This window comes from Anabrus simplex, chromosome 1 (genome assembly GCF_040414725.1).
Source record: "Anabrus simplex isolate iqAnaSimp1 chromosome 1, ASM4041472v1, whole genome shotgun sequence".
Classification (NCBI taxonomy): Eukaryota; Metazoa; Arthropoda; class Insecta; order Orthoptera; family Tettigoniidae; genus Anabrus; species Anabrus simplex.
In genome coordinates, this window is record NC_090265.1 from 1,017,481,131 (window position 1) to 1,017,499,959 (window position 18,829).

Consider the following 18,829-nt stretch of genomic DNA (forward strand, 5'->3'; position numbering starts at 1 on the left):
TAAGTTATCTATAGAATATCAGTCATGTATAGTAACTTACAGCTTGCATTCAAAAGATGGTGAGTTTGAATCCCACCATTGATAACCATGGAAATGATTTTCCTTGGTTTCTTTCTTTCATACCAAGCAAGTGCTAGGGCTGTGCCTTAATTAGGACCATTACCATCGTATTCCCATTCTTTTCGCATCCCAACATCAACAAAAACCTACTTGTGTTAATACAATGTTAAAGAGAACCAGAAAAGAAAAATCAGACCGCATGAGGATGGGGGACATAAACACAGAAAACACCCGCAGTATCCTCTGCCTGTCGTAAGAGGCGACTAAAAAGGGCGACCTAGGCACGGAAATGGATAGTGGCTTTTGTACCATGTGTTGTACACTCTGTAGATGAGAGGGGCTGAATACATCCACAGGTTATCCCTGCCCATCGTAAAAGGTGACTAAATGGGTTATGTGGCCATCAATCCCCTCTTTATTTTTAATTAGTTTTAGGATTAGTTCTAATTCCAGTATAAATGGTCAGTTATTGGCCGTTCTAAGTTTCCCAAAAAACTCATTCTTGGTTGCCAGCGTTTTTCCCCAGTGTGCCAATTTGGGCTCATCAGTTGGTAACTACCACACCTCAGTAGTGCATATAGAGGTGGCCACTGTGTAGGCTACTTGGAGCCACAGGTAGTGCCAATGCACTATGGGAGACTTGGTTACCAACTTATCATTCCCTCAGGGGGGTGCAATCCCCTGGGAACAAACGCAGCGTGTTAGTTTGGGTTCCAGCTCCCCTAGGTTCCTGGTTGCTACCAGAACCAATGGGTAAGACTTAAAGCTGGTTAAATTGATTCTCTTCAGTCGACACATCAGAGGTGTATATTGCGGACTTCTGAAGAAAATGTGCAATGCTAGTTTGCTCCTCAAGATGAGCATTGCACTCCAAGCAGATCGGTTGTTCTAGTGCTACCACTTTGGTGAAATTCCCATTAAAGTGGAAGAGCACAAAACCTTTAATCAGGTTCACGGCATCTTATTCTACCAAGACTTGATCCTGAACACTGACGATGAGCTGATGGAAGACGTGAAGAACCATGGCATGACATGCATCTGGCGCATAACGCTCATAGTCAATGGTGGAAATGTTGCTACCAGTGCTTTCATATCTCCTTCAAGTTGCCAGTGTTACCAGAGAAAGTCAAGGTAACAACTTATTGTTCCGATGTGAGGCCGTACATACAGAGTCCAATGCTGTGCTATGAATGTCAAATGTTCGGACACATGGTATCGTTGTTTGAGTCAATCTATGTGTGGTACATGTGGAAAAGAAGCTAATGCCGTGAAACAGAGCATACTTCCCAACAGATGCACTAACTGCCCTGGTCTTCATTCTCCTCAAGATGGAAATTGTCCAGTCTATCTTAGTGAGAAGAAGATCCAGAAGATAAAAGACACTGGGTGGTCTTTCACACCAGGAAGCACCCCCATAAGTTTACTTCCATAAATGAGGCTGTCAAGACACTAGATTAGCATGGTAGCCCAGAGCTTACCAGGTTCTTTATACTTTCTAGCAACACCTTCTCAGAAGATCGCTGTGCCCAAGGTGGCAGCCTTCGACCACAAACAAGTCTGTGTCTGGCTGAGTGGCTCAGGCAGTTGAGGCGCTGGCCTTCTTACCCCGACTTGGCAGGTTCGATCCTGGCTCAGTCCGGTGGTATTTGAAGGTGCTCAGATATGTCAGCCTCGTGTCGGTAGATTTACTGGCTTGTAAAAGAACTTCTGCAGGACTAAATTCTGGCACCTCTGCTTCTCTGAAAACCATAAAAGTAGTTAGTGGGACGTAAAGCCAATAACATTAAACAAGTCCATGCCGGCTCAGAAACCTAAATTTATTCTTTCAGGGCAAATATTTCAGGTTCCCTATGGGAATCAACATCTATATCATCTAATGGCCAGGCAGGCATCAATTTTTGAAAATGAGACAGTCTCTCGTAGTGCATTGGCACTGCCAGTGACTCCAAGTAGCCTAAGTAGTGTCCTCTACGGTATGCACTAGTCATGCATCTTGGTAGGTATGGTATATACCAACCGATGAGCCCAACTTAGCACACTGGGGCAAAATGCTGCCAACGAGAAATGAGTTAGCTGGAAAATTTATAAGAAACCTAAGTCGGCACAGCAGTTGGAGAAGACAGTCTCCTTCCCCCTGGAGGTTGGCAGAAGCCGCAACCAAGCCGGCGGAAGTGGCATCATCGACTGGGGCTGGGAATTTACCTCCCAGCCCATCTAAACAAGAAACGAAGGTGGGGAAGAGGGACGCCCGATTTTCCCACCCCTTCTGCGAATGGGGATACATGCCCTCCATCTGGAGGGTCTTTGTCAGCACCAGCAGATATTCTGTTGGAAAACCTGTGCGCTCTCCTCGTAGGAGGAAACCCCACCTCCAAAAAAAATCGAAGAAGCTCAAGGTGTGCATCAACTTGTATGGTAATGAGGTATTGCGCGTTGAGTATTTATCTCCATCTTTGGATAGGGATGTGAGTGTAGGTTAAGTAGCATCATGCCGCTTAAAACCCACACACAGTACACACTGGCACTGTTACAGTGGAATTGTAACAGTTCTGACAGGCATTTTACAGAGCTGCGCCAGCTGGTTAGTCAGTTTGCGGTGAGTATAGTCTGTATTCAAAAACCAATCTCAGACCGGCTCATCATACAGTCTTGAGAAATTTCAGACTACTCTAGTCAGAATGGGATTATGCTAACTGGGCTTCTGGTAGTGTTGGTGTTGTTACCGTTTTGATACCTACAGCAAAGAGGTTCCACTCCCAGCTGGAGGCAGTAGCAGTACGTGTTTCACTGCCTGTCATAACTACGGTTTGTAATGTTTATTTCCCACCAGGCTGGCCTTGTAACATCAGTGATGTAATTGATCCTATTGACGTCCGAAACAGGGGAGGAGCTTATGGTCAGCTGTTTCCAATATGGCGGTGAGATAGTGACGGGAAGTAAACACGACAGTGATCAGGTGTAGGTTTTATTAAGTGTTCAAAATGTCTTTGGTGTCGTATACGCAACTGTTGAGAGTTGTCAGAGATTTCACGCGTCCATTAGTGGAAGGGGGAGAAATATTTTCAAGCGTAATTTTTTGATATGTGTAGGTAAAAAGTTTGAAACAGAAAATGAAACTTGTGTTGCAGCGTTGTGTTTACAATCATCCCACATTGATTCAAAACCCCACAAAGTTAATGTTGTCTTGAACAAAAGGGGTGAAAATGTGAAGTGCTACTGTACATGTAAACCGGTTTTGTCGGAGAAATGTCACCATTGTCACGCCAATTCACCTTAACAGTTAAGCTACTATAATTTTCCACCATTAGAGGTTATGGAGTAATTTCTTGTTGATTTGGTCCATGCCAAAGCCTTAGCCAGGTAAAGGGGGGAGTTACCTGTTTTGTAAACTTTAATCTTGGGGAAGAAATAAAATAATTATTCTACAAAGTAAATGTAAAGCAAATAAATCCTAGGCTTCATACGGGCTTGTGTTGGAACAGCCAACGTAATCTTAATGTTCTTCCATTTTTACCATCAGCACAAAAGTTAGAACTTAGAACCGACAATAATAAGTATAAAAATTATAACTACCTACAGAATATACAGAGCAAAGTTTGAAAATTATAATTTAAGAGTACTATGACCTCTACAGTCACAGCTGTTTGGGGTTGAAGAATACTTGGTTTGTCCAATTCTACCAACTAATTAGGTTATGGCTTCTAATTTATGATGACCGGGCAAGTTGGTCGTGCGGTTAGGAGCGTGCAGCTGTGAGCTCGCATCCAGGAGATAGTGGATTCGAATCCCACTGTCGGCAGCCCTGAAGATGGTTTTCCGTGGTTTCCCATTTTCGCACCAGGCACCAGGCACCTTCATTAAGGCCACGGCCGCTTCCTTCCCATTCTTAGACCTTTCCTGTCCCATCATCGCCATAAGACCTATCTGTGTCGGTGGGACATAAAACAAATAGCAAAGAAAGCTAATTTATGATGGCAAAATACTACATATTTTCTTTCATTGGTAGAAGTATTTTATAAGCAATTTAAATGCAGTGCTTAATTACTACCAGTGAAACTACTCAGATTTAGATAGTTAATTGACTGTCTGCTGTAACGTATATGAAGAAGTTTACAAAGAGCGGATTACATTCTATGTGCGGCACAGAAGTATTAGGCTACAAGTTTACCAGTATTTTTGATGTAGCTAAATTTTGTGAATACAAATTAGAGACAATAACTATCAATGAGTACAATAAACAGTACCGGTACTTACCCTGTGGAAAGAAGTTGTCTGCACGGGAATGCACACTGCACACTGTCATGTATCGCTAACACGTTTTCCAATTGACAGCGCGGAAGCCCATCTTTTTCTCTGAACTTTTTGTACAGGAAAGTAGTGAAGAGATTTCACACCCGTTTTATACAATTTGCAACCATATACAGAGCAGTACCTCCTCAAATTTGACAATTTTCTTTCTGTTTCCATCACAACGTCAATGCTTCGCCATGTAAATAAACCTCATCAGTCACTATGTTGCAGATTCAACATTCTACCGTGTGGCTGCGCCATCCAACTTTTCTGATGTCAATACATCAGCTTCCACATCCTGTCCTCTTGTTGGGGGATTTTAACACCTATTATCCATTATGGGGCTCTGACATACTTTGCCCCAGAAGAAGGGACTTGGAACAGTTAATAAGGGAGCTGGAATTATGCAGTTTGAATATAGGGGACCAACACATTTCAGCGTAGCACACTGCGTCTTCTCCCACATTGACGTTAGTCTGTGCAGCAGAGCGCTTGTTCCTGTGCTTTGGTGGGATGTACACAATGACCTCTGTAGTAGTGACCATTTTCCTATTATTCTTATTTTGTTGAAACAGAAATCCATCGAGGCTCCTTCCCTATGGATTCTTAAACATGCTAATTGGCCAAAGTTCACATGACTAGCTGTCTTTAATGACTCGAGTAGCCAGAGCATAGAAGACAATATGTCGGTTGAGTTGGCCGTGAGGTTAGGGGCGCGCAGCTGTGTACTTGCATCCAGGTGATAGTGGGTTTGAACCCCACTGTCAGCAGCCCTGAAGATGGTTTTCTATTGTTTCCTAATTTCACACCAGGTAAATGCTGGGGCTGTACCTTAATTAAAGCCACAGCCACTTCCTTCCCACTCCTAGGCTTTTCCTATCGTATCACCTCTATAAGACCTATCTGTGTTGGTGCGACATTAAAAAGTTGTAAAAAAAGACAATATTACTTATATAAATTATTCTTGCTGCTGCTGCTGCTGAGAAGTCCATTCCACCTTTTCTGGGACTCCTCCACAAAAACTTGTTCCTTGATCGAATGAAGAAATTACACCAGCTAAAAAACGATGACATTGCGTTCATAAATGCTATTGTAGGCAGCCTATTGTGGCCAACTTGGTAGAATTTAAAAAACTTCGCAGTAAGGCGCAAGTTCTTATTCGACAGAATAAGAAAGCTTTATGGGAAAGATATTTGTTGGCTGACATCACATACACAGTGATCTCAAGTGTGGGCTAAATTTCAACGTATTTCTGGAGTTAAAGGACCATCCTCAGTACTGAGAATTTCCATTGCAGGCAGTATTGTCACTAATCCACCCATGGTTGCTAACCATCTAGCAAGTCATTTCGCAGATATGTCTGGTTTCTGGAATTACCATCATGATTTCCTGGCTCTGAAGTGGGAATCAGAACATCATCTTAGTTTTGCTACTCAAGCTTCAAAGGACTATAATGTGCCCTTTACAGACTGGGAACTCTGCAGCGCCTTGGCACTTTGCAAGGACACGGCTCCTGAACCAGTTAATGTCCATAACCAGATGAAATGAAATGGCGTATGGCTTTTAGTGGCGGGAGTGTCCGAGGACATATTCGGCTTGCCAGGAGCAGGTCTTTTGATTTGACTCCCATAGGCGACCTGCGCACCATGATGAGGATGAAAGGATGATGAAGATGACACATACACCCAGCCCTCGAGCCAGCGAAATTAACCCTGCCACGAATCAAACCCGGGACCCCTGTGACCAAAGGCCAGCACGCTATCCGTTTAGCCATGGAGCCAGACACCAGATGTTGAAACACCTCAGCGAGGATAGTCTCTTGTATCTCCTTGGGATGTTCAACAGAATCTGGATAGAGGGCAAGTTTCCGTCACAGTGGCGGGAGGGAATAGTAATTCCTCTCCTCAAGCTTGACAAAGATCCTAAGTATGCAGAAGTTACAGACCTATTTGTCTCACTAACTGCCTGTGTAAACTATTTGAGAGGATGGTGAATCGTTAACTTGTGTGGTGTTGGAGGAAAGAGGACTTTTGCCCAAATAGCAATGTGGTTTTTGAGCTGCCTGCTGCTGGTTCAGTAGTAACATCGTCATTATATATATATATATATATCGTCATTATAGATTTGGTCATAGCTCACAAAGTATGACCATTCGGTATGCCTGGAGAGTTCTTTCCAGGATGCATTTCTTCAGGAACAGCATTTGGCGGCAGTTTATTTTGACTCAGAAAAGGCGTAATGACACCACGTGGCGATATGGCATCCTTTCTGTCCTGCATCATTGGAGATTCCAAGGTAACTAGCCAGTTTTTATTGCGTTTTCTGTGTTCCTCAGTCTATTCTGTGTCCGAGTAGGTGGGGCATATTCGCAATATCATGTTTAGGAAAATGGAGTCCCACAAGGATCGGTTCTCAGCGTCACTCCGTTCATGATTGCCATAAACGGTATTGTCGCTACTGCTGGTTCAGCAGTAATATCGTCGCTATATGTAGATGATTTGGCTCTGCAATTTAGCTCACAAAGTATGGCAGTCACACAGCAACAATTACAGCAAACTATTAGGAGACTGGAACAGTGGACCTTTGAACATGGGTTTCGGTTTTCAATTGCAAAAACCTCGGTTCTTCATTTCTGCCGGAAGTACTCTCTTCACCCCCATCCTGAGCTTTATTTAGAGAGGGTCGCTCTTCCTGTAGTTGACTGACACTTGCGGATTCCTTGGGCTCCTTTTCTATTGTAAATTATTGTAGGACCCACATGCACATCAGTTAAAGACCAAATGCGCTAAGAAGCTTAATATTTTGAAGTTTCTTAACAGCACTACTTGGAACAGACTACACGGTGCTTCTACGATTTTATAGGGGACATATTTTATCTAGGTTAGATTACGGCAGTGCAGCATATGGATCAGCAAGGCAAAGCATCCTTGTGAAACTGAATAGCATCCACCACAACGGAGTTACATTGGCAACGGAAGCATTCCTTACAAGCCCCATTGCTAGCCTGCTCGCTGAATCTGGTGTGCTGCCTGCACACCTGAGGCACCAACAAATACTATTTTCCAATGCTGAAAATTTGCAACAGATGCCACTTCACCCAAGCTATTCCTGCGTATTCCACAATGGAAACCATCGGCTGTATGTTGCTTATCCATGAGCAACGCAGTCGGTTGGTATACGCTTGGATAGCAGTCCCATATTGTTTGATGTACCTCCAGTTCCTTATCCTGTCAGACGACCAAGTAAGATACCTCCGTGGTTAATACGACAACCTGAAATAATCCCGGATCTGCACACCGGCTCGAAAGAGAACGCAGACCCTTCCATTTATCGGAGGCTCTTCCTATCTGTTGTTAGCCAGTATACAGATTTAGTAGTTGTTTAGATGGATGGTTCAAGGGCAGAAGCGAAAGTAGGCTGTGCATTTGTTGTCGATAATAAGAGGTTTCGGTTTCCTCTACCGGAAACCTGTAGTTTGTACACAGCAGAGCTCTTATGCTATCCTTGAAGCTCTGCGGTACGCACTGTCCAAAAAATGTTGGCACTTTCTGCTGTGTACCAATTCCTTGAGCTTGTTACAATCTATCGATGCACGTTTCCTTCAGCACCCTCTGATGCAGCAGATCCAAAACCTGCTGGCTGAGTGTTGTGAGTGCTAGCACCAGAATCATGTTCAGGTGGCTCCCAAACCACATGGATGTAGTGAGAAATGAGTTAGCTGACAGGGCTGCCAAGGAGGCAGTCACATTGCCCCCATTGCCTTGCAAGGTTCCAGCCAGTGATATTCACCTAAGACATTTGGTTATGTTCCATTGGGAGATGGATTGGCAGGCCATCGCTCTTCCAAATAAGCTAAGAACGATAAAAGGAACTACGATTGGTCATGGTATAGCAACGCCCTCCCACTTGCTGAAGGGAAATGCACCCCTCAGTGTGTACTTGTGGCAGTCATCTTACTGTGGTACATATCCTTATGGCGTGTGCGGACCTGGTCGATCTGCACCATAGTCTAAAACTTCAGAGTACCATGTCCCTCATCCTACAAGACGGCGAGCAGTCAGCAGACTTCGGTATTCATTTTATGTTGGGTAGTGGCCTGTTTTATTGTGTATGAAAATCTTTCTATTTGTTTTTAATTTTTAATTTATTGTTAACTATGTTTTTTTCCTATTGACTCTGTTTTAGATAGTCCTGTGCATTTTCATGTGTTATTTTAAATTTCAGTTTGAATTATGTATATGATATCACTTCATAAGATGCCTTATCCTATTTCAATCTATTTTTATATCATTTTATATGAAAATAAGGCATTGCAGATTAGATCCACTGATTATTTTAAATTCATATTTATTCTTCATCATTATTACAGTATTTTAAATTCTAGTCAGTGGATACATTTTAAAATTGTAATTATTTACCCTTATTTCTTTTCACCTCATACCATTAGGGGCCAATGACCTAGATGTTAGGCCCCTTTAAACAGCAAGCAGCATCATCATCAAGAAAAAGAATTTTTGCCATCTTTATGTAGCAATATCTTGTTAAGAATACGTTTTTAGCAGTAAAAAGTAACCTACGTATAAAGTTGTTTGTATTTTATTCCAGGCAAATTCTGGTCTTCTAGCCCTAGCTACTCCGAGAGAAGTACAAGAGATGGACATCTCCCTGTTATTAGAGTCACCTTCATGGCTAGAAGATGAATGTGAATTTGATGTACTCAACTTGACAAGGTTAGGCAGTTTAGATAAAATTAAGTTAAGTTTGGTCTCCTAGTGCTAATTAAATATTGTGTTCAGTTTGTTAATTTGTTACACAGTAGGAAGGTATACTAAATTCTTCACTGAAATTGTTATTCCTATCAGAAGTGTAATATTAAAGAAACACTATGTATATACAAAAAAAAATTGAAAATAGCTTCTTAGGGGCTTACCTGCAACCTACAGTAGAATCTCACTATAACGATAGTTGATGAAATTACAAAAAATACTCATAATAATGAGTACTCTCAATATCTGAATGTGCCGGTACTTCGGTTTTTGTCGTTGTTTTATAAATTATGAGGCCTCCTATAAAACTGTAAAACAGATTAAAACATCGGGGCTTATGTATATGTACTGCACATAAATGTACTGCACCACAGAATAGCGACACTGTAGGCACAGTAGAAGTTCACTATAACGAGTACTGCATATAACGAGAACTCTGTTATAATGACAGTTTTTCTCTGTCCCTTCAAAATTCCTATATTAAACTATGTATCATCCTTCGGTTACAGCGAGAGCCGTATCACTCAAAGATATAAACTTCATTTTTTATCCGTATTGAACAGGGATCACAGAGATAAGTTTTTTAAGGTTCAAACTTTTCAATACAAATTATGAGTTGTATAAGATATTATTTACAACATTTATTTAATAATGGTACTGGTTTTGACATTTAAATGTCATCATCAGCCATTAAATACATTAATCACACAACTGAGAAAGGACATGATAATTAAAATTGACGTTATGACACATAAATACATACATTGATCTTTAACAATAAAATATTTAAAAGCTTTAACATGTTATTGACGTATAAAAGTCTTTTGAAACACTTATTTACACTGTGTGCTGAATAAAATAGTAAAAATCTTGTAGCAATCACTTGATACACTGTTTTTGTTGATCTGTGCTAATATTCAAATCATCACATATCATATTTACGGCTGCAATTTTTTCACTTTGACAACATTTGAATAACAAGTTTCTTAAAGGACGGACAAATTATCACCAAAAATTCAAGTGCAGCCGTAAATATGATGTGATGATTTGAGTATTAGCACATAAACAGATCAACAAAAACAAACAAGAGAACTAGATATGTCAGGCTGTTTAAAGGCAGGCAGTTTTTGTGCTTTTGTTTTTAACTCATAGCCGAACAGTTTTTGAAGTGTGATTAAATTACTTATGTAGCTGGATGAAATAAATGATTCTTTTAGCAAGTTTTCATTGTGTGTTTTTGTATTGTAATGATATTCTAAGATGTTTGTATCTTATAGGGTGATACATTTATGTTTTTAAATCATTTGACCTGGAACAGTTCAACAATTATTATACATGTTAATTATTGTAATGTGCCAAGCAAAAATTAAGAATTGTTATTTTTATTATGTTGCTGAAGAAGAGAACATACTGAGTTCTCGAAACATGTACAGCCATTAGTAACATAATAAAGACTGTTAATAGTATCGACAAGGTGGAACCACATATTTAATGGTCTTTAAATAAATAAATAAATAAATAAATAAATAAATAAATAAATAAATAAATAAATAAATTTGTGATTAGTTTCAGTTATATTGGACTGAGTTTGTTGGCTCAGTGAGAAAGGGGCCTAACTCCATGAATGAGATTTTCACGACATCAGTTGATCAAAATATGTTATCCACATAATGACAAATCTCACATGACCATTGCTTCATTGACCTTGTTACTGTAAACTGAAGAAAAACATAATTCCATCATGTCAGCTGTTTGGTAATTCATTTGTCTGTAGCAGAAAGAAATCAACACGTATGTTCCATCCCAGTGTTTAATGTTAAATTTGAGGTATATATAAACAACTATTGCATTCACATGTTGAGGCGAGTTGCATTATATATTTTTGAATTAGACAGTCTCCATATTTCAGATTGGTAGTATTGTAGATATAGTTATTCAGAAGAAATTATACTTCCACCCTTTCTTTAAAGGCAATATCTGGACAGTACTATATCCCAACTCACCCGCACATACCTCATATCACCAATAACATATTCTTAACATAACACTATTTTGTTACATTAATAACATTATTAGGCTATGAAAAGCACATAACATCTAACTGAAGCCTTTCAATAAAACACATGAAAAAATCTCCTAAAAATTTTACCCAACTGGAGTTACGCAGTTTTCTCACTAAGCTGATGATTTTATTATTTTGTCATATCTACATGGTGTAGGTTACTGTATTCACGTCCTAGTTTGTGAACCATGGGCAACGGCTGAGTGGCCTAGCAAGTAGTCTTGAGAGTCGGGATACCAGTTACTATGGAATGGGAGTGAGCATCTCAGACATATACTGAGTCATGGCCCTCCTTGTGCTCAGGTGGCTAGGACTGTACAATCCACCGGTGGTCACTAACCCGTTAGAGGAGAGATCCTCACTCAGACTATGTGTAAGAAGGGTAGCATCCTGCTTCATGAATTTACCGAGCTCAGAACATTTTAAGCAAGCCTCGGACCTATGGGAGTAATGCAGTCCCACTCCCATTTGACAGGCGAGGGTCTCCTTGGAAACAACTTGGCGAACAAAATGGAAATCGATAGGGAGAGATCGATATTAATGGGGCTTATGGAAGAAAGTAGAACTGGCTGAGTCAGTTAAGAGGATGCATCTGAATGTGCTAGGAGTGAATTATATTTGGGTAAAGGAAGATAACGAGGAAGAGATAGGAGATTATAAAGTGTACTTCACAGGTGTTAAAAATGGAAAGGCAGAATATGGAGTAGGGCTGTTTATCAGGAATACCATTGCACGCAACATAGTTTCTGTTAGGCACATAAATGAGCGAATGATGTGGATAGATTTGGCAGTTGAAGGAATTAGGATGAGAATTGTCTCAGTGTATTCACCATGTGAGGGTACAGATGAGGATGAAGTTGACAAATTTTATAAAGCATTGAGTGACATTGTAGTCAGGGTCAACAGCAAGGATAGGGTAGTACTAATGGGCGATTTCAATGCAGAGTTGGAAATAGAACTGAAGGATACGAAAGGGTGATCGGCAAATGTGGGGAAGATATGGAAGCTAATAGGAATGGGATCCCTCCATATAGGGTTGGCATCAGGAAGGGCATCCGGCCGTAAAACAGGGCCAAATCCACATGTGCAACAAAATTTGCACACATGACCCCACAGATATGGGAAAAGCGTTAGGAGGAGGAGAAGAAGAAGAATGGGAACCGTTTGCTTGACTTCTGTGCTAGTTTGGGTTTAGCAGTTATGAATACATTCTTCAAGCATAAGGCTATTCACCATTACACATGGGAGGGTAGGAGAACCGGAATTCAGGAAATCTGTTAGGAATGTACGGGTTTTCCAGGATTTTTCAATGATAGAGACAACTATCTGATCTGTAGTGAACTAAGTATCTCTAGGCCTAGGATAGAGAAAATGAAATCTGCCTGCAAACAAATAAGGGTAGAAAATCTCCAGGACGGGGAAATTAGAAGTACATCGATATGATTAGTGAGAAGTTCCGAACCGTAGACAGTAAGCAGGTTCAGAATATAGAAAGAAAATGGGTGGCATACAGGGATGCTGTAGTAGAAACTGCAAGGGAATGCCTAGGAACAATTGTGCGTAAAGATGGGAAAAAGTGAACATCTTGGTGGAATGTTGAAGTGAGAGCAGCTTGTAAACATAAAAAAGAAGGCTTATCAGAAATGGTTCCAAACAAGGGCTGATGCAGGTACATAGATGAAGAAACAGAGCGAAACAAATAGTTGTTAAATCCAAAAAGAAGTTGTAAGATTTTGGTAATAACCTGGAAAGGCTACGTTAAGCAGCAGGGAAACCTTTCTGGACAGTAATAAAGAATCTTAGGAAGGGAGGGAAAATTGAAATGAACAGTGTTTCAGGTAATTCAGGCAAACTCATAAGAGATCCCAGAGAATCACTGGACAGGTGGAGGGAATATTTTGAAAATCTTCTCAAGGTAAAAGAGAACTGAACGTCAGATTGGTGATACAAAACTGGAACAGGTAGATAGTTTCAAGTATTTAGGATGTCTGTTCTCCCAGGATGGTAATATAGTGAATGAGATTGAATAAAGATGCAGTAAAGCTAATGCAGTGAGCTCACAGTTGCAATCAACAGTATTCTGTAAGAAGGAAGTCAGCTCCCAGGTGAATTTATCTTTACATCAGTCTGTTTTCAGATCAAGTTTGCTTTATGGGAGTGAGAGCGGGGTGGACTCAGGGTATCTTATTCATTAGAAGTAACAGACACGAAAGTAGCGAGAATGATTGCTGTGCATACAGGTGGGAACAATGGCAGGAGTGTACTTGGAATGAGGAAATAAAGGCTATGTTAGGAATGAATTTGATGGATGAAGCTGTACGCATAAACCAGCTTCAGTGTTGGGGTCATGTGAGGCGAATGGAGGAGGGTAGGTTACCTAGGACCGAGCTCGATAGCTGCAGTCGCTTAAGTGCGGCCAGTATCCAGTATTCGGGAGATAGTAGGTTCGAACCCCACTGTCGGCAGCCCTGAAAATGGTTTTCTGTGGTTTCCCATTTTCACACCAGGCAAATGCTGGGGCTGTACCTTAATGAAGGCCACGGCCGCTTCCTTCCCACTCCTAGCCCTTCCCTGTCCCATTGTCGCCATAAGACGATGCAACGTAAAGCAACTAGCAAAAAAAAAAAAAGAAAGTTACCTAGGAAAGTAATGGACTCTGTTATGGAGGGTAAGAGAAGTAGAGGGAGACCAAGACGACGATGGTTAGACTCAGTTCTAATGATTTAAAGTTAAGAGGTATAGAAATAAATGACCGAGCTCGATAGCTGCAGTCGCTTAAGTGCGGCCAGTATCCAGTAATTGGGAGATAGTGTGTTCGAGCCCCTCTGTCGGCAGCCCTGAAGATGGTTTTCCGTGGTTTCCCATTTTCACACTAGACAAATGCTGGGGCTGTACCTTAATTAAAGCCACAGCCGCTTCCTTCCACTTCCTAGGCCTTTCCTCTCCCATCGTCGCCAAAGACCTATCTGTGTCTGTGCGACGTAAAGCAAAAAAAAAAAAAGAACTAAATGAGGCCAAAGCATTAGTTACAAATAGAGGATTGCGGCAACATTTTTTTAAATTCACAGAGGCATGCAGACTGAACGCTGAAAGGCATAACGGTCTATAATGATGTGTGTACGCCAACCTACTTATAACCTAACTCTTGTAAAACTTCAGTCTTTATGTTTAATATATTTTAATTATCGTTACTTAAGTGATAAATATGACTGTACCCTGTAAATATGTATTGTACATTTACATAAGCTCAAATATATATTGTGAATATGTCTAACCTCAAAATCTGTGTATGTGGGAACTGTAGAAAAATGTAATAGTGTATAATCCACTATCATTATGATACGTATGGAGGTTTGTTGAAACTTACTGTAATGATTTATTATCAAGATACATGTTTAAACATTAGGAATGCTGTAGACTTGTCCGTGTATGTTTGTAAACCTCGAGTTTGATCTACTCCAATAGACAGGCTGGTCGATCGATTGTCCATAGTATGTTTGGATGTGTTCTACTTAGAGTGTTGCAAGAACATTTCCAGAAGTTGATATTTCTAGACTATGTGTCAAACAGTATATATATCGAGCTGACAGGCCGAGAGTCAGTCAGTTGGACTCCATGGTGGAGTCAGTCAGTCAGTCAGTGAGACAGTGACAGAGAGAGACGAAGTAAGAGAATGTAAAGTATGCATTAGAGTGATATCTGTATTTGTCAGAATCAACTTGAGTGAGAGGGTAGTCAGTTTTACCTTGAGATGGTAAAGTGAATAACCAGTGTATGGACTTGTTGATATTTGTACTGACAGAATCGATAGTAAATTGCTTCATTGTGTTTCCGTTGAGAGTGTAGAGTTGTGTATAATTGTGTATAACTGTGTGTTGTTAAGGAATAAACGTAACTACAATTAAGTAGTTTAACCCCCCTGTGGGTGGGGGATGCAGACTAAGAATACCCCGCAGTATCCCCTACCTGTCGTAAGAGGCAAGTAAAAGGGGCAACTACTTGTAATTTGTACCATCACGCGGGGAACACCATGGGTCGCCTTTACTTGCGAGTAGTATCACTATGTTAGGTACACAATAGGTTTATGATTCGTAGCAACAGAGTATGAATCAGGGTGGGATTTACAGTATCTGTGATTAGTACCACTGTTGCCTATAAGGGGCGCCACAATGTGAGAAACACCATAGGTCTGCCTTACATGCACGTATTAAATTACCTGTGTGTAGTACCATAATGTGTGGAATACCGCGAGTCTGCGCTACTTTTGATTAGTACCGCAACATGACAAATACCATGGTTCTACTTTACTAGTGATAAGTACCATTATGAGGGGCCGATGACCTGGATTTTGGACCCCTTTTGACAACAAGCATCATCGATTCAGGATTTTGCTTTAGAAGTAGTACCTTGGTGAGTAATACTGCTTTACGATAGTTTCTGGGAATGTGGGGCATTGTGGGTCGGATCCACTGATCGTTTTAAATTCATATTCACCCATTCATTCTTCGTCATCACATTTTGAATTCTGGTCAGTGGATGAATTTGGACTTTCAATTGATATTACATTTCATCTCATTTCATACCATTAGGAGCCGATGACCTAAATGTTAGACTCCTTTAAACTACAATCATCATCATCATCATCAATAAAGTGGTTTTTATGCAAGGAAGTGAACGTATCTCATGTGATATTTTTTTACACCAAAATAAAATCGCATTGAGAATACTAATTTACTGAACATTGCTGCTGCTGCTGCTGCTGCCGCCACCACCTCTTCTACAGATTTCTTATCTGTAGCCATTCTCATGAACTGCTAAAGAAGAGTATCAGATGTTTGTTTACTTGGATCCACATACCATGTTTGAGTTCACCCATGGCCTCATGAACCCTCTTGAGTTTTTCTTTGCCATCTCTTGTGGCAGTTTGATTGAAGTATCTGGCAATGTGCTGTTTTACTGTGGATCTGATTTGACCATCAGCTTATGTAAGATTGACTGGTTAGTTCTCTTGTTAACCCATAGGGCTCTTAGCATTCTCCTCCAACAGAAAGCATCGATATGGTGTAGGTCAGTCGTTTTTAGTGTCCAACGTCCTGACAGAGGAAATGGAGAACATTGAAATATTGTTGAGGTCCAATTTAGGGGTAACAATAATGTCTTGGCTCTTCCATAATTTTGTCAACTGTCCCATTGTGAATTTTGAAATTGCTGTTCTTTTGATTTCTTCAGTACCTCCAACTTTACTTGTAACCAGTGACCTGTAGTCGATAAACTTGCTCACCATTTGAAGATCATCCACACATTGAATGCTTTGAGTTGTATTTTGCCTAACAATGATCACTTCTTTGGATTTTACTCTGTTCATTTTCAGGCCCACTTTGTTGCTTACATCTTTGATTCAGCCAGGAGTCTGAGCATTTTCCTTCCAAAAATGCAATTAATATAGTGCCTTCAGCATACCTAAGTTATTATTTGACTGCCTATTTCAGTACCACTATTCCAGCATTCTGTTGCTTCCTTTTAACACTTGTTTTAAAATTTCAGAGATCCAGAGACTCTCCCAGCATCAAGCTTCTTGGTAATTCAAACTGCTGCTGATCGTCCAATGCTGGCCCAAGCTTCTCCTACAGCACAAAATTATAGTAACCCATCAAGTCCTCAGCCTGGCCTTGGTGGCCAAACAGGTCGTGGTGCATCAGTGGTAAGTATTGTCTGATAAGCTCCAGTGTTAGAGTATATAATTATTATGAACTGACAAGTAAACCTAAATTTTTCAAGTCATATGAAAATCCAAAATCACTCTTGATTCAACTACGGTAATAAAGGAGTCATGTTTAAGCTGTTATGTGAAAAAATTATGCATTTTATGACAATGGAGTTATTTCCGACATGGTTAAGCAGAAATTTGTGGCAGGTAATGCTCCCAATTAGAATGAAAACTTAAATAATGCAGAGTGTCATCATCTTCCAGTTTTATAGACCATTTACTATGAATGTTAAGTGCAAGAAGGACTTTAAAGGGAAAAGATTAACAAAATTCCACAAAATCTACTGTCATCTTTTACGTATGCATTGATGTGTCTAGAAATGTAACAGTCAAGCATGTGAATGTAATTTACTTCAAGGACAAAAAACTGTCTTAGATGACAAGTCTGTTGAAAGATTTATTTGCAAACCAGCGCAATGATAAAATAGCTTTCTTAATTTCCTTGTCGCTGCTGGAATGCTGATTATCCGAGGTTTCAAGCTGGTGAAACTGGCTTGATGCAAAATCTGTACTGCATGAAAGATTTATGGCAATAACTCTCAGCCAAATCACCATAATGTGAAAATAGTTCAGAGGACAATATCCTTGATTATAGTCAGTTTTGTATCAGAGCTTTGTGCACTACATTTGGAACTGGAAAATAGTAATCACTACTTACCATGGTAATGTAACCATCAGATCATCATATCTACACTGGTTTGGATACAATGCATGTGGTACAGGTAATCTGTTGTCTCTTCCACATCACTCTTGCATACAGTTGATGCTGTTGAATACTGGTATTTTTTCAGAAAAACCTTTGATATTTCAACACCTGCGCAAGCCTGTTAAGTTGTGTTCCATACAGGCCAATTCGCACTGTGTCCAGCTGCTAGATCTTTGGGTGGAGTCATCCAGTGCGCAGCTCAAGAGATGTACTAGGGAAATGAGGAATGAGGTAGTTTCCCATTGTTTTCCCCACTGAGCCAGAAGATGCTATTGGATATCAGTCTGCCAAGCCCATTGAAATGCATACACCATCTGACCCTATGAGCAACCTTTTCACACTATTCATCTCAGAAAATGGCTGCATAAGGGATGACATTACTACAAAAGTTCATACCTCGGGCACTTTCATATTATCAAACCCAAGGATGAGACTGAGACAGACAGGTCAATGAAAGTAACAAATTTGTTCCAGCCCATACCAGAAGACATAAACACTATCTCTTACAAGGAATGAATGTGGGCTATATTAGTATTCCAACTTAAATTTTGTAAGAATTTTTTTCAGCAGTTGTTTATTTTATTTCTTTTCCAAAAGTTTACCCAGTGGTATGGAATAAGATACCAGTAATTTCATTGGTGAAAAGTAACTGAAAGCTGCCTACCAGAGGACTCTTGTTGAATATTTTTTCTGGAGTTCACAACTCTGATTGACAAGGCAATTTCAAAATGTAAACATTTCCAGATTTTGTAACACTTTTCAGTAACTTTGTATTCCTCAGAATTACTCTCACTGCTCACCTCAGTTTCTGACATAACCACACCTTCTGTTTGCATTTCATTATCTTTAGCTTGTATATTGTCTGTCTAGTTCTCATTCATTTCCGATAAATCACTGTCGTCTTTTTGTAGCAGTTTTTCTACAGCACAGATTCCTCGATATAATGTCCTGTAAGTTTGATTCATTTCCATAATATGTCTACCAGTAATGTTAAATATGGTACAAAAAGTAGGAAGTAGCACTTAAAACATTTTCCTCATAGTAATACTAAAGAAGGATAATTCCACGTCTACCACACTGAGAATATATGCTAGTGTAATAATTACTTTGGAAATGTTTCTACTGAGCGAGTTGGCCATGCATTTAGGGGTGTGCGGCTGTGTGCTTGCATTCAGGAG

General features: G+C 40.2%; 1 protein-coding gene across 2 annotated transcripts in view; it reads left to right on the forward strand.

Moving 5' to 3' along the window:
• The window catches only part of Rbcn-3A (Rabconnectin-3A), a 732,274-nt gene that overhangs the window by 601,954 nt on the left and 111,491 nt on the right, over positions 1-18,829 (forward strand). For both annotated transcript variants that reach the window (XM_067136957.2, XM_067136958.2), the window contains exons 50-51: positions 8,956-9,080; positions 16,723-16,879. In XM_067136957.2, coding sequence (XP_066993058.2) covers positions 8,956-9,080; positions 16,723-16,879 — 282 coding nt within the window. The remainder of the gene's footprint in view (positions 1-8,955; positions 9,081-16,722; positions 16,880-18,829) is intronic.